Source organism: Rhinoraja longicauda, chromosome 32 (assembly GCF_053455715.1).
Source record: "Rhinoraja longicauda isolate Sanriku21f chromosome 32, sRhiLon1.1, whole genome shotgun sequence".
Lineage (NCBI taxonomy): Eukaryota > Metazoa > Chordata > Chondrichthyes > Rajiformes > Arhynchobatidae > Rhinoraja > Rhinoraja longicauda.
Window position 1 is genome coordinate 22,172,276 of NC_135984.1, and position 21,675 is coordinate 22,193,950.

General features: G+C 43.0%; 1 protein-coding gene across 5 annotated transcripts in view; it reads right to left on the reverse strand.

Annotated features, from left to right (window-relative positions):
- Window positions 1–21,675, reverse strand: part of pknox2 (pbx/knotted 1 homeobox 2) — a 411,407-nt gene that overhangs the window by 92,783 nt on the left and 296,949 nt on the right. For all 5 annotated transcript variants that reach the window (XM_078427015.1, XM_078427017.1, XM_078427016.1 and 2 more), the window contains exon 6: window positions 6,087–6,258. In XM_078427015.1, coding sequence (XP_078283141.1) covers window positions 6,087–6,258 — 172 coding nt within the window. The remainder of the gene's footprint in view (window positions 1–6,086; window positions 6,259–21,675) is intronic.

Consider the following 21,675-nt stretch of genomic DNA (forward strand, 5'->3'; position numbering starts at 1 on the left):
ATCAGCCATGATCACAATGAATGGCGGTGCTGGCTTGAAGGGCCAAATGGCCTCCTCCTGCACCTATTTTCTATGTTTCTATGTTTCTTTGTAAATTCTCCAGCTCCTCTTTCACGCATGCATCCCACTCCACTTCCATAATACACAGGCTACCGGGTCCAAATGCAACAAAATCTCAGCTGTACAAATGGATGAGGTGGCTGTTGGCTTCAGGTCCAGTGATTAATTCAGCTGATTCTTCAGAGGGAAACGACATTCTTTGATTTATGAAAGTATTTGAGATTTGGCAATTTGGATGAAAGCAAATTTAAATTTCTTGACTGGTCGAATTCTCCTACTCACCCTTGTCAGATAACACCCATTTTCACTCTCTTTTCTCGCCCATCCCTGCACTCCTCTCCCGCACACACATACACACACACACACATAGCACTGATAACGACAGAAGCTAAATTTCTTGCATATTGCCATGTATTCTTTCAGAAAGCAACTAACAGATAATTAAATGGTACATCAACGCTTTGGGTCTCGTTAATATTCATCAAGCAAACAGTACTGGTTGCCGTGCAGAAGCAGCAGCCAATGGCTACAGAAGCACCTATTTAGGAAATCTCCAATTTAAAGACAGCTTAAAATGTACACTTGTGCTCGCAACCTAAAAAAACGGTTTCCAATAAAAAAAAGCTGCCACTCATACTCTCCATTTATCATCCGTGTAATAATCCACCGTTAACACTCTGGAATCACAGCTAATAGTCCACCAGAAGAGAGCAATCATCCGTGTCACTGTCAGTGTGTAGAAATCCATGACCTACAAGTTCAAGCCTTGAGCCCACAGTGGCTCAGTGCACCGAGCTCGTCAGCTTTGATTTTTCACTCCTTTCAGCTGCAGTTTAGTTTATTGTCACATGTACCGAGGTACAGCGAAAAGCTTTGTTGTCGCGTGCTAATCAGTCAGCAGAAAGACAATACATGTCTACAATCAATCCATTTACAGTGCTTAGATACGTGATAAGGGGATAACGATTAGTGCAAGGTAAAGCCAGCAAAGTCCGGCCCAGCATAGTCAGAGGTAGATAGTAGTTCAGCACTGCTCTCTGGTTGTGGTCGGATGGTTCAGGCAACTGAAGCTTCCTCATTGACATCCCTCGGACTTTCCTTGACTGGACTTTGGATTGTGGAGAGAAAATAATCACTCAAAACACAGGACAGGAAGTGTGCTTGCCATTGTCCCTCCATATGAGAGCTAACGATGTTCAATCGCTCCGTTACATGGACAACGTGGCTGAGTGACCCCATCAACAGAAACGAATAAAATATCTGTCTAATACCAATCAACCACTCATTTGCAAATGTTTTTGTCCACTAACATCAGGTTATTTGAACCCATTTCTTCTCTCCGGATATGCTGCATGTCCCACTGACTTACTCCAGCTTTTTGTGTCTATCTTCTATCTTAACTATTCCACGCCTTTGCGATTGAGTAAATTGGTACTAATTTCCTAAAGGTGTTTGGACCCACCAACTAAACTGGACTTCACTTCCTGTAGAGAGGTCTCGACCTGAAACGTCGACGATTCCTTTTCTCCAGAGATGCTGCCTGTCCCTCTGAGTTACTTCGGCTTTTTGTGTCTAACGTTGGTGTAAGCCAGCATCCGCTGTTCCTTCCTGCACACCTCACTTCCACTGCTTATTACTCGATCCATAAACTCTCACTGTACTGTTCCCGAAACACTCCATTGTTGAAATCACATCATTGTAATCTCTAATCCCTGCGGGAATGCGACAATGGTTGTAACTCCCCAACCAAATTTAATAAATAAATTAAACAGGATTCAGCAATGCTAATCTCCGTGGGAAAATAATGCACTAATATGGAGACATATTGATACCATATTCAGGCATACATCATTTTTGTACAGGGCCCTAGTGAGACCGCACCTGGAGTACTGTATGAAGTTTTGGTCTCCAAATTTGAGGAGGGATATTCTTGTTATTGAGGGCATGCAGCGTAGGTTTACTAGGTTAATTCCCGGAATGATGGGACTGTCATATGTTGAAAGACTGGAGCGGCTAGGCTTGTATACACTGGAATTTAGGAGGATGAGAGGGGATCTTATCGAAACATGTAACATTATTAAGGGGTTGGACTCGTTCGAGGCAGGAAACATGTTCCCAATGTTGGGGGAGTCCAGAACAAGGGGCCACAGTTTAAGAATAAGGGGTAGGCCATTTAGAACGGAGATGAGGAAGAACTTTTTCAGTCAGAGAGTGGTGAAGGTGTGGAATTCTCTGCCTCAGAAGGCAGTGGAGGCCAGTTCGTTGGATGCTTTCAAGAGAGAGCTGGATAGAGCTCTTAAGGATAGCGGAGTCAGGGGGTATGGGGAAAAGGCAGGAACGGGGTACTGATTGAGAATGATCAGCCATGATCACATTGAATGGTGATGCTGGCTCGAAGGGCCGAATTGCCTACTCCTGCACCTATTGTCTATTGTCTATTTTTCTGCATGCAATCATTCACTGTCTGCAACTCCCATGGAAAAAAAGTAAATACTGTGTCAAGATAATGGAACATGCAACTCAGCAAAGAGTTGGTGTTCCACCAAAGGAAAGTAAGAGAGATTTCTGGTCTGCCAAATGTTGAGCATAATGATTAATTAATAATCAGGATTACTTAGATCTGACTCCAATGTGAAAGAGGATAGATGGGACAGTCAACACATGTGCTTAAGGTCGACACAAAAATCAGGAGTAACTCAGCATGTCAGACAGCATCGCTGGAGAAAATAGATGACGTTTCGGGTCAACACCATTTTCAGACATTTCAGGTCTTGGCCCTAAACGTCATCTATTACTTTTATCTAGAGAAGCTGCTGAGTTATTCCAGATTTTTGTGTCTATCTTCAGTGTAAACCGGCATCTGCAGTTCCTTCCAATGCATATTCTTATTCTGCTGCATAGCTGCCAACATAATCTGAAGTTTCTTTGCTATTTTACAGGAGGAAAGCGATCACTGGTGCCCAGTAGATCTCAAGGCAGCCAAAGACTGGGCTGTACTGGTGTGCTTAGATGATACAAAATTTAATCAATGATGTCTGCCTTTATTGTAAGTTGGCTGCCAAGATAATGGAAGGGGTAGTGTTTCCTGAATCTTATCATAGAGTTTTATTGTCAGAAGTTGCTATTACATAGGGACAGGTTGCAAGAAGGCACATGTTTTACATATGTTAAATATACAGCTCATTCTCTTGTATGCTTTGGTAAGTGAGCCAATGCTTGACTCAGAACATGTGCAAACAGTGTCTTGATCATTGAAACTGGGGTAGCCTTGATCCTGGAGTGGTGACAACACAGGTTGAACAGTTCCATTATCTCTCCTAATTAACTCCAGCCTAGCATGCTTAGGTTTAGGTTTATTGTTATCATGTGTACCGAGGCACAGAGAAAAACATTGTTTAGCATGCTATTCAAAGAGAGCACATATACCAGACATAAATACAATCAATGTGTAGAAAAGAACTGCAGGTGCTGGTTTAAATCGAAGGTAGACATAAAATGCTGGAGTAATTCAGCGGGTCAGGCAGCATCTTGGGAGAGAAGGAATGGGTGAATTTTTGGATCAAGATCCTTCTTCAGACTGACCGCTGAGTTACTCCAGCATTTTGTGTCTACCTATAAATACAATCAAGTCAAACTCAAGTACAATAGATAGAGCAAAGGGGAAGACACAAATTGCAGAATGTACTTCTCAGCATTGTAGCACATCAATACCATAGACAAAGTCCAATGTCCATAATGGGATCGAGGTGAATCGGACAGTATCCTGGCTTATGGAAGGACCATTCAGAAGCCTGACAACAGAGGAGAAAAAGCTGTTCCCGAGTCTGGCGGTGAATGCTTTCAAACTTCTGAGTTGAACGGGTACAGGAAGATAAAGGACTACTCATTGATTGGGTTGGCTGTCTATCTGCAGCAGCAGGAAGTGTAGATGGAGTAAATGGTGGGAATTCTGGTCTGTGTGATGGAATGGGCTACATCCACAACACTGCAATGTCTTGTACTTTTGGACAGAGCTGTTCCCAAACCAAGCATGTGGTGCATCCTGACAGTACGCTTTCTATGACTGAGATGAGATGCAGTAAATGATGAACTGACATCAACACTGAGACTGGGTCCATTGTTAACATCACAACTTGTAAACTATTATGTTGAAAATGCAAGGGAATTAATTTATGCGTGCAGCTAAATATGCGAAGTGTGCTCCACAAATGACTTCAGTCAAGAAAAAGGCCAGTCATAATGGCTGATGGTGCTTTCTGCATTTGTCCCAGGAATGATACGCAGTGAAGAATATGTTCACTATGTCCTTATGGAATCCGTGATATGGCTGAGAGAGCAGTTCTTTGGCCATGGGGAGGAGGGTTGGGAAGAACCCTATTTGGCATCTGATACTGGGTTCCAGCTTTCCATGTGAAAGGCTGCACAAATCTGCGCAAATCTATTACTTACAGCATATTCTCACAACCGCTGATATTTAATCTAGCAGCTCAAATCCCATGGGGCAGCTCTAAAAAAAGCAGACCACAATAGAAGTCACACTCTTGCAGCTACAGGGCAGCGTTGCTGATGAAAGAATGTACCCTTTCATCATGAGAGGGGAAGAGAATGGGCCACAGTGGACGCATTTATCTGGGAACTCTCCCAGAGAATGAAGCCGCCAGCCCCTGCTAGCCTCAAGGACGAGGGAGTTAGAGTCGGGACAGTAAGCGGACGGGCTGCGGCAGGCAGTGCAGCGCACCTCCACGGTGGGGTGGGCCGCTGGAGGCCCTGCAGAAGCCTGGGACTCGGCTGGATCGGTCGCTGTTCCAAGAGGCCGAGCACGTGGACTGGACCGCGACCTGCAGCTGCACAGAGCAGTGGAGGACACCAACGGCTACGCCTGGCCAGGCCGACCCTACAACGCCGCCATGACAACGGGCCTTCAGGGGCAGGTTAGGAAAGTGCACTTGGTTCTTGGTCCTCCAAAATATTCCAAATGGAATTTAAACTGGAGGTGGCGGAGTATGGACTTAAGCAAGAAGGGCTTCTTGGAGAAGAGCTGCCTTAAATTTAGTTGCGTCTGGTTGAATAACTATAGTAGGGTGAAGACTATTCCATGCTTTAATTCAGCGAGGGAACAATGAATTGCTATACACATCTGTCTTGATAGCTGGTATCTCAAATTGAATCGAATCGTCTATTCCTGACAGATTTGGGTTTGGTGTAGATGTGGTCATCTATGTCGAGCTGACTATTTAACATTTTGTAAAAAACAGGTCAAACGGTGGGCTTTATGTCTGTCTTGGAGAGTGTTCCACTTACAACAACTGGGACTTGAAAATGTCGCCAAATCTGACAACTCTTGTATACTGCTCCACCTTCTGTCTTTCTTTATGTCACCTATCCACATTCTCTAGAGATATAGCCCGACCTGCCGAGTTACTCCAACACTTTGCGCCCTTAAGAGTAAATATGATTAGTGAAGTTGAACGTCACAATGGAGATGATGAATGTTGGGTATTGCACTGTGGTTGATGAGGGACTCTAATGTGAATGAAAATTACTTTGGCAAAACAAGATCCAACTGAAAAGTCTGGAATCGAATTTGTTTGGCAACGTGATACCCCAAAATTGAAGTAATCTTGCTCAAGGTTAAGCCTGTTTTCAGCTGCACTGTAATAGGGGTTTTTTTTGGAGTTGTGTGCAGGAATTTCGAGGCTGGTGTACAGAGATCACATTACAGCAGCTGGAAGCAAGAAACACTTCATGTGAATTTAATGCCCATTCAGCACCTGACATCCCCTCAACCTTCAGTAGCAGGAGGTGAAGGCAAAGCTTCCATTCAAGGGGCTTAAATCCATTTAAAACGGAACATCTAGCCGATGATTAATATTCATAATTAAAAAAGTATTAGCGAACCTGTGACCCACATAAAAAGAAATGTAAGAGAACGTTTTAGTGCCCATTACCTTTTAACTTAGCTCCTCATTTACATGGGTGACATATTTTTATTTTTATCTCGCAATATTTATCAAAGAATAACGTACCAAACTGTCTATTTCTGGATCATCGCTGAAGAAGGGTTTGTGCTCCTGTTCTTGCTGGTGGACAAAGTTTTCAATGTCGACATCGAAGCTGGCCGATGTGATGCACTCTGATCCCTGTGTGGCTTGCTCACACTTCTCAAACAGGAGGGCGAGGAGCGGAAAGAGTGGGTGTCTACGTGGGAGTGGGAGAAAGGGGAGGGGAAAAACAGAATTCAGAGTGGTCAACTTTAACTCATCGCATCAACAACAAATGACAAAGCCAAAGTAATCAGACAATTAAGTGGAACTGTTCAGAGAATACACTCTACCCTTGATATTACGGACCTCATTATAACAGATTTTGGTTATATCAGGTGAAGCATTCTCCCAGTGATCAGACACCACTGTCTCTTCAAGTTGAACTCCTAAGGTGAACTTGAACTCTTAAGGGTGGCATGGTGGCGCAGCGGTTGAGTTGCTGCCTTACAGCGCCAGAGACCCGGGTTCGATCCTGACTATGGGTGCTGTCTGTACGGAGTTTGCACGTTCTCCCCGTGACCTGCCTCTTAGATATTCGGTTTCCTCCCACACTCCAAAGACGTACAGGTTTGTCGGCCAATTGGCTTGGTATAAATGTAAATTGTCCCTGGTGTGCGTAGGATAGTGTTAATGTAGGATAGTGATCACTGCGGACTCGGTGGGCCGAATGGCCTGTTTCTGTGTTGTATCTCTAAATTGTGGAGGTTATTGAATAGACAAGCAATTACTTCGATCAACATTTGTGCGTTTATACAACAGCCTTTCGTATTTTTAGTTTGCAGTAACAAAAATACATTTTTAGCTGTTTAAAAGCCCTTTGTTAGAGTGGCCACTAGGTGGTTGGAGCAAATACCATACTTAGTTATAGAAGACAATCGGCAATATCGAACACCATTCTTCCCCACTATGGTCCGTTATAATGAGGATTATCTGTATATGCCATGCGATACAAAACAAAATTAGATTGTTCCCTCTTTCAACATAGCTCTGTGAAGTTTGTTGATGTTAATCTAATTCCAAGAAGAAATGGCCACCAATTTTTAGCCGGTATTCACAAAAGTAAATTACACCATCCTGTTTATTTCCTGGAACATGGGAAAAGAGCAGGGAAGTGGGCCAAATATATCAAAATGCAAACAGCTGGAAGAACTCAGCAGGTCAAGCAGCACCTGAGGAAGGAGAGGAATTGTTCATGTCTCAAGTCGAGACTTGCATCAACATACGGTGGACATTTCCTCTCCCAGCACAGATACCTCTCGAGCAGTTTGCTTTTCGCTTGAAATTCCAGCTTATGCGGTCTCTGGTGAGGACCTCTTTCCACAAGGTCACGTCTTTCCAGTGTCACATAGAAACATAGAAAATAGGTGCAGGAGTAGGCCATTCGGCCCTTCGAGCCTGTACCGCCATTCAATATGATCATGGCTGATCATCCAGCTCAGTAACCTGTACCTGCCTTCTCTCCATACCCCCTGATCCCTTTAGCCACAAGGGCCACATCCAACTCCCTCTTAAATATAGCCAATGATCTGGCCTCAACTACCTTCTGTGGCAGAGAATTCCACAGACTCACCGCTCTCTGTGTGAAGAAATGTTTTCTCATCTCGGTCCTAAAAGACTTCCCCCTTATCCTTAAGCTGTGACCCCTGGTTCTGGACCTCCCCAACACCGGGAACAATCTTCCCGCATCTAGCCTCTCCAACCCCTTAAGAATTTTATACGTTTCAATAAGATTCCCCCTCAGTCATGACAAACTCGGTGATGTTCTTAAGGGGTTCGATTCTTTACGGAAGAGTAAAAGAATAGCAAAATGAGTGGGCTAGATCTTATGATGAAGATCGCGGCACTTTCCATCGCCCGGTGGGGGCTCAGGACCTTTATCGGCCTGCTCGGCTCGGCCCTGGGACTTTCCATCGCCCGGTGGGGGCTTCAAGAGTTGGGAGCCTCGATCGCCTCGTGGCACCACGGGAGAAGAATGAGGAGGAGATAAGACTTTTCTTTGCCTTCCATCACAGTGAGGGTGTGCCTGGAGCAATCACTGTGATGGCTGTTTGTGTTAAAAAATTGTAATTGTGTGTCTTGTGTTCTTTATTGTCTACTGCCGGACCCTGACGTGAGAGGACACTGGCGCTATTTGTTCGCCGCTTCTCCGTCAGGACAGTTCGTTTGTTTGTTTTTATGTCTTGACTGTTTTTGTAAAGCGTCTTTGAGCATCTGGAAAAGCGCTATAAAAAATAAATGTTTATTATTATTATTATTATTATTATTATTTGGACAAAGTGGGGATATTGGTGTGTCACAGTGATGCAGAGAGTAGATGCGTCTCACAACTCTTGCAACCTTGGTTCAATCCTAACCTTGGGTGATATCAATGTAGAGTATGTTCTCCCCATTACGGCACGGGTTTCCATCCACATTCCAAAGGCATACTGTTAGTAGGTTAATTGGCCAATGTAAATTGCCCTTATATGTTGGTGAGTGGTAAAATCTAGCAGATGTTGATGTGAATCTGGAGTGATTAAAATGGGATTGCAGTAGAATTAATTTAAATGGCTAATTGATGGCTGATGCAAAATGGGCAAAGGGCCTGATTCTGCACTGTTGATTCTATGATTCTATGGTTTCCGCAATTTTGAAATTATATTGAGTAAGGGCAGCTGTAAAAACACAGGCAAGGGTATGAACAATGGACATCAAGGGGGTGACTCCAGTGAGCTGTTGGTACAAGGAACTGCAGGTGATGGTTTACAAAAAAAGACAAAGTATTGGAGTAACTTAGCGGGGTAAGGCAGCATCTCTGGAGAACATGGAATGGTGTACGTGCCAGGTTAGGACCGTTCTTCAGGCTCCACACATTACGTCTCGACTCGAGAACCTTCTCCAGTCGGAAGAAGCGTCCCGACCCGTAGCGTCACCGATGCACGTTCTCCTGAGATGCTGCCTGACCTGCTGAGTTACTCCAGATTTTTATGTCAATTTTGCCAGTGAACTGTTTGTTACACAGTTCCTCCAGTATTTACTGGGGTTTTTTTCACATTCCCCTCTTACTGTCTATTATTCCAGAATTCTCCGGCAGTGGTTTGAATGAGAAGGAGAGCATCTTTTCTGGAGGAGAGCATTAAGTTAATATCTTCTAATGGACAACAACCATATCGTGTCTCCATCTAATGTGGGAAAGTACACATAACCCGATCAAAATGTCAGCACAAAATTATACATTGGCAAAAACTTACTGTAAACAGTGAAACAGAAGAGCACCGCCTTCAGTAAGAATTTTTCATGGTTCCAATCTATCCTCAACATGTTCATTTTAGTGATTCCAGAAGGTTGGCCATTTGTCATTTGGCTTAAACATCGTGCATGTGCAAACTGCTAACAATTTATTTTGAATCCAGCAGGGTCACATGTAGATTTGGTTTAAAATCTAAAGCCATATTTGAAACATCACATTATTCCACTTTTAGGATGGAGTTTACTGTTACTCATTGGTCAACAAAGAGTTGACATGCACGTTTTGCATGTTAATTGTAATGATCTTGACAAAATATTAGCCATAGGATTGCTAATAAACGTAATTTCTTGTTTTTAAAATTGTTCTGACTGTAAGTTCTACTCAAAGCAAAAAAAAGTTTAGTTTAGTTTATTGTCACGTGCACTGAGGTACAGTTGAAAGCCTTTTTGATGTGTGCTATCCAGTCAGTGGGAGGACTGTACATGATTACAATCAAGACATCCACAGTGTACAGATACAGGATAAGTCCAGTAAAGTACAGTAAAGTCCAATTAAAGAAAGTCCGAGGGTTTCCACTGAGGTGGATGGTAGGTCAGGACCGCTCTCTAGTTGGTGATAGGATGGTTAGTTGCATGATAATGACTGGGAAGAAACTGTCCCTGAATCTGGAGGGGTGCGTTTTCACACATCTGTACCTCTTGCCTGATGGGCAAGGAGATAAGAGGAAGTGAGAGTCATCCTTGCTGGTGTCCTTGCCGAGGCAGCGTGAAGTGTGCATGGAGTCAATAGAAGGGAGGTTTGCTTGCGTGATGGTCTGGGCTGCACCCACTGTTCTCTGCAATTTCTTGCGGTCATGGATGGAGCTGTTCCCAAACCATGCTGTGATGATGCCTCCGATAAAATGCTTCCTATGACGCATCTATAGAGGTTGGTGAGAGTTGTTGGGAACATGTCGAAATGGCATAGACACCTTCTCGTGTTTGTCCACTTGTTGCCCCATATGCATCAGATCCTGCATGCACTGTAAACAATATGGTGTTGTCATTAACTCTGAGCTGCTGCTGTTCTCCAACTCCTGATTACTGACAAGTTCCGTACCAGTTGAAATAAACTGTGAATTCTTTTGGTTTGTTCCTCCATGCCATGAGACTTGCTTCTGCCCATTCCTACCATCACCCAATAGGTACTTACAGAGTCAAAGAGATGCTGCATAGAAATAGGTCCTTCAGTCTAGACGTAGCACACCAGCTATCAACTGCCCATTTACATTTATTCTACGCAGAATCATGGAATTGTACCGCATAGAAACATGCATTCTTGCCCACTTTATCCATGAGAGTTAACTGTGTGGATGACACAGTGGTGCAGCGGTAGAGTTGCTGCCTTATGGTTTGATCCTGAGTGCGGGTGCTGTCTGTACAGAGTTTGTACGTTCTCCCTATTTTGAGGATTTCTCTGGTCTGCACCAAAGACATGCAGTGTCATGGGTTAATTGGCTTTGGTAAAATCATCATAATCATAATGATAATCATACTTTATTAGCCAAGTATGTTTTGCAACATACGAGGAATTTCATTTGCCATACAGTCATACAAATAAAAAGCAACAGAACACACAAAATACATTTTAACATGAACATCCACCACAGTGACTCCTCCACATTCCTCACTGTGATGGAAGGCAACAAAAAATGGTAAATTGTCCCTAATGTGTAGGATGGTGTTAGTGTATGGGATGATCACTGGTCGGTGTGGACTTGGTGGCCTGAAGGGCCTATTTCCATGCTGTATCTCTAAAGTCTAAAGTCTAAACTGGTCCAGTGTGTGTCAGAAGATTTTCCTGGAACCCGCATTTGTGAATCCCGATCACTGTGAGCATTGAATGTCTACCGTTCCAAGACGGTTGTTACAGATCCTGAATGAATTAACATTCCAAGAGGTCCTCTGTGGCATAAATGAACTGCACGTTTCCAATCCCTTGTCTCGCCAAATAAACCGAACAATGATATAGTCAGCTTTAACCTGTAATCGCAACCTCTTTAGAATTGAAATTCTCAAATTTGTAAATGGTGTTTACAGCAAGGCTCCAACAGGATTTAACTTTACACGTGGAATACTATGACCACCCCTGCCTCCACCCCACACCTAGTGTCATAGAGTTATACGGTGTGGAAACAGACCCTTCGGTCCAACTTGCCCACACTGACCAACATGTCCCATCTACACTAGTCCCACCTGCCTGAATTTGGCCCATATCCCTCTAAACCTGTCCTATCCATGTACCTGCCCAATTGTTTCTTAAACGTCACAATAGTCCCTGCCTCAACTACCTCCTCTGGCAGATCGTTCCATACCCCTCAGCTTCCTATGAAATCTTACCCCCTCACCTTAAACCTATGTACTCTGGTTCGGTGAGGTTTACCCAGACAGCAGCAATGCAACACCATAACCCAACAATGAAGGTAATCCATCTCTGATTGAACAGGACAGGATGCCTGCTGCCTAGTAAACAAGTGCTTTATATTAAGTTTGACATCTTAATCTTGAAACATTCATTTCATCAGACAGCCAAGATCTATGCTGGAGCATTGGAAAGTGATGGTGAATTGACATTTGACATTTGCCTTCGCCAGGAGGGAAGATTGGTAGAAGGTCTTAACTCTGCAGAAACCTAGTTGCATGGCCCATTCTCTGTATGCTTCCGTGAACAAATGCTCAGTGATTCTGCCTCTGAATGAGCATTTTCTGCACAGTGCACCTCGACAAGCAAAGTCAGAGTGACCTTGGTTCTGGAGTGGAAGCAACGGAGTCCAATATTTGGCCCTTCTCCAGCAAGAAGGTGAGGTCCAATGTTGCAGTGAGAACAATTGCTTAACCCAGTCTGGTTTGTCAGCTTCTATGTCATAATGTATACACATACACACACACACACACACACACACACACGCAAATATATATAACAAATTTATATATATATAACACATTAATATATATACTAGACAAAGTGGACCCGTTGGGACCAAACCTCTCCTGCATTGGTGCAGCACCCTGTCCTCCCCCCCTCCCCTCTCTCCTCAACCTCCCCTCCCCTCTCCCTTCTCCCCCACTCCTCAGTCATGTGTAGGTACTTGATTGTCCCAACTTTCTCCTGGCCAACCTCCCTCATTGAAAACTCCAATGTTTTATAAATATAAGGTCCCATTCACCCAACCAGATTTGGCTGACTGGGAGTCAATAGACAAGCAATACTTTGATCTTGATTTTGATCTTCCACTAACTACTACACATTACGGATTGGAATCAAAAGAGAGTTGATGGGCTTGTGTGAGGAGAATAATATGCGAGAATATAGGGAAATGTAATGAATGGGACGGACTCAATAGGTAGCGTCACCTCCTCTGCGCAGTTGGAAGTGTTACATTCTTATATAAACTCCTCGCAATAAAGTTCTGACAAAACCTTTGGGCATTTTTCCTAATTTCTCCAGAAGTCAGTTGCGGTCAAAATTTATTGGATAAAGTATGCGATGTTTAGCATGTTAATACACTAAATATATGCAAGCACACTGCATATTCATACAGTTAATGAAGAATTAACTGTGCTTCAAAAATAATCTTTGCGGTAAAATTGCATTAAGATGTCAACAGGAAATGATAGGTATTATGGAGTTGTACATTCTTTGCTTCTTTTCCCCTTCTATAAGGAGATATCTTTCTTTAAGCCAAAGTAACATGGGAATAGGTGTTGAGAGTTTGCAGCCTTCATGCGAACACCAAGCGCCAGACCAGAAAATGGTGGCGTGAAGGAGGAAGAAAATTAAAGCATCTGACACGTTATTTGGGGAAGGGAATGAGTGACATAATTTTTTCCAGTGTTATTTCAAAGACTGTTTTTCTATCCCCGCTGATTCCAGACTTACATTACCCTCGTGCAGTTGTGCCAGACATCAATGACAAAATAATTGCTCAATTTGTGTCTGTGTTATGCAGTCCAATGTCAATGTTTTATCTTGGAAAACATCTACACTATTATTTTCTTGTCGCACAGTGCACCCTAATGTTGGTCTGGACGTCTACCTAAACATTCGTTAAATATCTGACAACTATGAGAACATTTTAACTATTTTCCCTTCGTTCCTGCACAGCCACTCATGCTCGTTAGCAACACCTCCATTACATTTTCTCCATCCTCACTTCACACATCTGTGCTCCTTGTTAGTAAGCAATATGAAAATAATCAAGTAGCCCTATATATTAAAACAAAACTAGATTTACATTATAAGGTGTGCCAATGATCCACTCTCATTTTATATTAATCTTTGATTTTATATTAATATTTGATTTATATATCTTTGATGAGAAATAAATATAATTTTATTTGTTTTAATATTTAAAGAATCAGTTTTAACCTTTGATAATACCTGTCCCACGCCTCACATTTCCTGGATATTAATGGACAATAATTTAAGGTGTCAGCCACACTCAACTTTAGTTACATGGATATTCTTCCACTGAACATTGTTTCTATGTAGTGGATCATCAAAATATAAGTCAGCATGATTATGCAGCAGGTAGACCTGCTGCCCCACCACGCTGGAGACCCGAGATCGATACTGACCTCGGGTACTGTCTATGTGGAGTTTGCACTTTCTCCCCGTGACTGTGCGTGTTTCCTCCGGGTGCTCCGGTTTCCTCCCACACCCTAAAGACGTGCAGGTTTGCAGGTTAATTGGCCTCTTCAAATTGTCCCTAGTGTGCAGGCAGTGGATGAGAACATGGGACAGCATAGAACTAGTGTGAACGGGTGACCAATGGTCGATGTGGACACGATAGTCCGAAAGGCCTGTTTCTATGCTGTATCTCTATATATACATTGACAATAATAATTTTTGAGAAATTGGGAAAATTAACTGTCTATGTGCAATGGACTAATATGTGTAGAATATCAAGTCTACTGTGGCACGGTGGCACAGCGGTAGAGTTGCTGCCTTACAGCGCCGGAGACTCGGGTTTGATCCCGACTACAGGTGCTGTCTGCACGGAGTTCGTACATTCTCCATGTGGGTTTTCTCTGAGATCTTCAGTTTCCTCCCACACTCCAAAGATGTATAAGTTTGTAGGTAATTGGCTTGAGTTTGTATATTTGGTATAAGTGTAAAATTGTCTCTAGAGTGTGTAGGCTTGTGTTAATGTGTGGGGATCGTTGGTCGGTGCTGACTCGGTGGGCCGAAGGACCTGTTTCCGCGCTGTATCTCTAAACTAAATAAAAACTAAACATACTGATTCAAACTAAATCATAGTGACAGGGCAATGTTATCTTTAGATGGTTGGAGTAGCTGACCATAAGAATTCCATCAAAGGTATTTATTCACAAAATGCTGGAGTAACTCAGCAGGCCAGGCAGCATCTCAGGAGAGAAGGAATGGGTGACGTTTCAGGTCGAGACCCTTCTTCAGACTTCAGAATAGAATTCCATCGTCTTTACACTATGGTAGAGAATAAGGCAGAGCCAACAAACAACCACCAGGAAATAAACCATCAAACTTAGGAAAACTTATTTGGTTCAAAGACATGAATTGTGCCTCCTAAATAAAATAATGGTTTTGCATACATTGTAAAACTGCAAATATAGCACAGAAGCCTGTGAGATTAGTTTAGTTTATTTTAGAGATGCAGCGCAGAAACATAACCCTTCAGCCCTACCGAGTCCGCACCGACCTGCGATCCCTGCACACCTACACTACCCTACACCCTAGTGACAATTTACATTTATACCAAGCCAATTAACCTACAAACCAGTATGTCTTTGGAGTGTGGGGGGAAACCGAAGTTCTCGGAGAAATTCCACGGGAAGAACGTACAAACTCCATACAGACAAGCATCCACAATCAGGTTTGAACCCGGGTCTCTGGCGCTGTAAGGCAATAGCTCTACCACTGTGCCACCATGCCGCCTTACTTGAATCCCAGTAACATATCCCACTAGCATTAGTGGAACTCCTAAGAGTTAAACAATTTGCACGTTAATTTTACCACCAGCCTTCTGAACCCATGAGCATTCAAAACAAGCTATGTTTAGCACCAAAAGGAATTGGAAGTGGCTCTGTAAAATAGTTGCATCAAGTTTTGCCCACTGATTCAAATGGTCTGCATTTACTTCATAGCTTAACCTTTTACTCTATATGGTCAGTCAGCTTGTTGGAAATGCTCAGCTTGTGGCACCTTTTATTGTTAATTAAAAGCAAAATTACTAATTAAATTTTGAGATCCCGACAAAGCTGAATAGAAGGCTCCACTTTGTGTGTGAGAAGGTGCCGTATATTATAAAATGATCTGTCTGATCCCACTTTAATATAAACCTGTGATTCACGCTAGGATAAAAAGGAAATAGCAGGCTCACATCAATCTACTCTTCTCAGAGGAGTGGGCAGCAATATATGAAAGGCAAATTCCAGCAAGTATTAGCATTATGAAATTTCTGCGCCTTTTGAACCCTCTTGGTCAGCAATTGCCATTTACCTGCTTCAAGATCAATTATAACAGGAAGACGAGAGCTGGTCATACATGGGTGCTAAATTGGTTGGAATTAATGTTAGTAAAATAGCAGGTGTTGAGAGTTCAAGTATTTCTGGCCCACAATTAACTCCATTTATCTCACGTACACACACGTACACACACAACACCCACCACAGTTCTTTTATTACAAAATGAAATTAAATACTTCAAACATGAACACCGAGGGTGGCGGAAAAAATTATATTGAAAAAAATTGAATTGGCTGATCAGTATCGTGAACGTGTGTGGGGGGGGGGGATAGATTGATCTTCAATGAATCTATACAAATATGCAGCTAAACTGCTGTGACATTTACTGCGTTTGAGAGGTCGTTTGCTGCCTCTAATAATACAAAAAAGAATTTGACATTGCCTAATAAAGGCAAATGAATTCATGTAATGGGCTAATTTAGCACATTCAGCACTGTTCTGCTAGCTAGCTGAGGCAGCAGAGAACACAGGCAGGAATAAAGAGCGGCTACTACTCCGGCAGTTTTCCACTTAACAACTCATTGCTTCAGTCTCATTCACTCCCAAATGGACTGAATCCGCTCCTTTACATGGTGCTCTTTAACCCCAAACCAGATGTTCCCTATGATTTGTTCCAAATGAGCAGCCTCCATGCTAATAGGGAAGGTTCAGGAAACTGACCTGAAATTGCACACTACATCCGAGCTGGAGGTTTAACTGTGCTCCTGAATTCCAAGTGTGAACTGATAATGGTGCAGCAAGGGAAATTGAGCATCTGAGACCCCGATTGAAGAGGGGATTTCCTTAATGAGATCTAAGGACTGGGAAATAAACAGCAGCAGGACTAAGGAGCAGGAACGGATTAAAGAAGCGAATTCAATGATAATCAGATTTGGAAGTGGAATAATGAGTGGGAAAGATTTAACGAGAGAGACAAAGGCACAATGGAAAAATAAGAAACAAGTTAAAATATTTAACATTGATTATATTTTTAATGGGCCAGATGTTAATGTAGGAGCGACTGAATAATTCCTGTCGGCTGCTTGGAAATATAAAGTTTGATGTAGCCAGTTGCTGGAAGTGCCAGGTTTTGCAGTAAGGAAGGAAACATGCATGAAGTCAGAGTGAAAAGTAAGTGACCATCTCCTAACCATGTGCAAAGGAGGATTTTGGAATTAACAGCTAAAGCGAACCTGTAGTGAGAGCGAATTCACAGTTAAACAATTACAAAAACAATGATAGACACAAGAAGCTGGTGTAACTCAGTGGGTCAGACCCTTCTTCAGACTGAGAGGCAGGCCCTGGCTTCATAGCTTAACCTTTTATTCTATGTGTAGGAAGGAACTGCAGATACTGGTTTAAACCAAAGATAGACACAAAAAGCTGGAGTAACTCAGTAGGACAGGTAGCATCTCTGGAGAGAAGGAATGTTTCGGGTCGAGACCATTCTTCATTATCTTCTCTCCAGAGATGCTCCCTGTGTCGCTGAGTTACTCCAGCTTTTTGTGTCTATCTTCTTTTATTCTATGTGGTCAGTCAGACAGGTGATATCCTTCGTGAGATTTAAGAAGTCTCGACCCAAAACGTTACCTATTCCTTTTCTCCAGAGATGCTGTCTGACCCGCTGAGTTACTCCAGCTTTTTGTATCTATCTCTGGTTTAAAACAGTATCTGCAGTTCCTGCCTACGAAAACAATGAACCTGTGATGGTCAGTGTGGATTGGTAGTGTACTACCAGGGGGGGGGGGGGGGGGGGAGGGGGGAATCTGTGGTGCATTCAATCGATTTTATTGAGTGAGCTATCATTGTTTATAATCTGCCCATTGTTCCTTTTGGCTTGAAGGTCTTCCTTCCTACAAAGTTATCAGCTGGCTTTGTCATTTACAGGTCTGGCGTTTACAGACTTATCACTCAGTACTGCTAGTCCAGCTAAAAAATACTGGCAACAACAATTCACCTCAGTCTATTCACAAACAGAATAGTTGCTTGCAGATCCTCTGGTGCCACTGAGAATTGTGATTAAGACACACACTCCTGACACATGCACATAAACTAGCTAATGCATGTTAATAGCAACACCACATGTGCTAAACCAAGCCGATAAAATGCAAGAACTGCTCTATAATGCAGATGCAAATGATAGAAAGAATCAGTTGTTCACACATAGGGTCATGGAAATACATAACTTATGCTCAGAAAGCAGCGTGGATGTGGAGAGGGTGTTTCCAGTAATGGGAGAGTCGAGGTTCAGAGGGCACAGCCTCAGAATAAAAGGGCGTACCTTTAGAAAGGAGATGAGAGGGAATTTCACTGACTAGAGTGTGGTGAATCCATGGAATTCATTGCCACAGACGATTGTGGAGACTAAGTCATTTGGTCTCTTTAAAGCGGAGATTGAAAGGTTCTTCATTAGTAAGGTTGTCAAAGGTTATGGTGAGAAGTCAAGAGAATGGGGTTGAAAGGGAAAATAGATCAGCCATGGTCAAATGGCGGAGCAGACTCATTCTGCTCCTATTTCTTATGAAAGCTGTTCAGATGAAATAAATGGAAAATTTCTAATCTAAGACAGAGATTTTTGTTTGAAATGAGTTTGAAGGGTTCTGGAAACAAGGCAGATACATGGAGGCAAGATATTAATTTGCCATGATACAATTAAACGGTGGAACATGCCTGCGAGCATAAATACCAGATAAAAACAATTCAGAGATGAAATGCTGCCCTGAAAATCTCCAAATAATTATAGAAATCCATTTACTTCACTGATGTCTTCAAGAAAGGAAACCTGTCCTTCTTAGTGCCCCAGCCTACACATGACTGACTGACAGTACTGTTAATACTTCTTCAGTCTGAAGAAGGGTCTCGACCCGAAACGTCACCCATTCCTTCTCTCCCGAGATGCTGCCTGACCTGCTGAGTTACTCCAGCATTTTGTGAATGTTAACACCACATGTCCTCTAAGCCAAATGGTTCATAGGCCAATATGCATGGCCAATAATCACTGATGACCATATTCCACAAACATGCAAATAAAGAGTCTTAATGACATACCTCTGTTCTTATTAGTTCAATTTTAGTTTAGAGATAGAGCATGGAAACAAGTCTTTCAGCCCACCAAGTCCACACCGACCATTGATCACCTGTTCACACTTGTTCTGTGTCATCCCACCTTCGCATCCACTTCCTACACACTAGGCGAAATTTACAGAGGCCAATTAACCTACAAACCCGAAAATGTCTTTGGAATGTGGGAGAAAACTGGAGCAACGGAAGGAAACCCACACGGTCACCGGGAGAACGTGCAAACTCCACACAGACAGCAGCCGAAGTCAGGATCAAACCTGGGTCTCTGGCGCTGTGATGTTCAATTCTGACCAATTATAAATGGGCAATAAACGGTGATGACCATATTCAACAGATGCAAATAAAGGATCTAAATGATGTACCGCTGTTGTTATGTTACGATACCAAGCATGATGGAAGCAGACCCTTTGGCCCATTGTCCATGCTGACCAAGATGGTATTGGTATTGGTTTATCCTTGTCACATATACTGAGGTGCAGTGAAAAACCTTGTTTGGTGTAGGAACCAGTCAAAACATACCATGCATGAGGACAATCAAACTATTAGCACGCACAACAGGTTGTGCAAAAGAAAAAAAAATTAAGTGCAAAATATAAGGTGACTGCTACAGAGAAACAGGGACCTGGTGTGCGGGAACAGCCGTGAGGGTGGGGGGTGGGTGGAAGAACGGACAATGAGACCCGGCGTGGGGGGACCAACATGAGGGATGGGGGGAAGAAAAAAGAGGAACTAGCGCGGGGGGGTGGGGGGGGTGTGGAATCTGTAACTTTGTAAGTGCCCTTTATGGGCGACTATTTGTATACCTTGTCAAGGTGTGCAAGCAAAGAATTTCACTGTGACTTGTAAAGTATTCCATTCTATTCTAGTCTATTCATTAACCTGATAGTGTTAAAATTAAAGGAGACTAGACCAAGTGGACCCGTTGGGCCCAAACCTCTCCTGCATTGATGCAGGACCCTGTCCTCCCGTCCTCCCCCTCTCTCCTAAACCCCCCTCCCCTCTCCCTTCTCCCCCCCCCTTCCCCCCCTCCCCTCCCCTCCTTTTAAACTTTAAAATGTGAATATCTTTAAAAATATAAGACCGATTTCAATAAAACTACTTGCATTATCAGTAAATTGACGGTAATTAAGTGAGTACGGTGGGCCTAAAATTGTCGCGCTATCGTGTTCCGTTTTGGCTGAAGTTCAGTCACAAACAAGATAACAAACGAGAGTTTTAGTATATAGATGTACAGGGCAGGTTATTTTACACAGGTGGTAGCGTGTGCCTGGAGCGCACTGTCAGAAATGCTGGTGGAGGCATTAAGATAGTGGCATTCGAGAGGCTTTTAGATGGGTACATGAATATGCAGATAATAGAGTGAAATGAAATACATGCAGGCAGATGAGATTAGTTGATCTTGGCATCATGTTCAACAGAGAAATTGCTGCATTTTCTATGTTCAATAATGCTGCAAAATCATTCAGTACTCCACTCTGGTTCGGTCTGTTGTATGGTTGTAATGCAGATTGGAAGATGCCATATTTAATCATGGTCTAAGTATTGATTAAAGGAAATACAATTAGCTGCAGCACCCTATAGAGAAACAACAAAAAGAACTAAATAACATCACACTCAGTTGCTATCCACTGATTTCTACTGCAAGTACACATACTGGGAAACACTACAAGGTGTTCAGTATTGATAGCCCTGTTATAATTTGATAGCCAGCTAATGCACACTCTGCACCTATGACTCCATGACTTAAACGCATACTACCTTGGCCCCAAATAATAAATCGGCACAAAGTATTAGTTAGTTAGCAGTGTGTATTTAGCATTGGAAAAAATGCCCAGACGAAGGAACAAAAGGCAAATAATTACTTCACAAAACATCTGCAGTTATTTTCCTACAATTTGTACCAGCATCTGCAGTTATTTTCCTACAGCACAAAAGGAGGTAATTCTGTGCAGTGAGCCTGTGCTGGTTCCTTGTAGGGCCCACAAGGTTATTCCAGTTCCACTGTTCTTTCCATAGAGTCCTGCATCTTTCCCTCTTTCAAGAATTTGGGAGGCACAGTGGTAGAGTTGCTACCTCACAGTGTCAGAGACCCGGGTTCGATCTTGGCTCTGGGTGCTGTCAGTATGGAGTTTATACATTCTCCCTATGACCATGTGGGTTTCCTCTGGGTGCTCCGGTTTCCTCACACACTCCAAAGAAGTACGGGCTTGTAGGGTATTTAACTTCCGTAAATTGTAAATTGTCCCCAGTATGTAGGATAGTGTTAGTGTACGGAGTGATTGCTGATCAGCATGGGCTGGAGGGCCTATTTCCACGCTGTATCTCTAAAGTCTAAAATCTAAAAAATTTCCAAAGTGCTCTTCAAAATTTGCATGGAATATCCTTCAACTCCTCTTTTAGGCTTTCTAGATCATTGTTCAGGTTGGTTAAGACGGACTGAGTGGAGATGTTGAGCAAAACTATCACCGAGCCTGCGCTTGGTCTCACCGATGTAGAGAAGTTGACATCTGGAACAGCGGTTGGAGGAGGTGCAGGTGAACCTCTGCCTCACCTGCAAAGACCGTTTGGGTCCTTGGATGGAGTCGAGGGGGGAGGTAAAGGGACAGGTTGCTGGAGAAAGTACCTGGGGAGGGGGTGGGTTGGGTGGGAAGGGACGAGTGGACCAGGGAGTTATGGAGGGAACGGTCTCTGCGGAAAGCAGAAAGGGGTGGAGATGGGAAGATGTGGCCAGTGGTGGGAT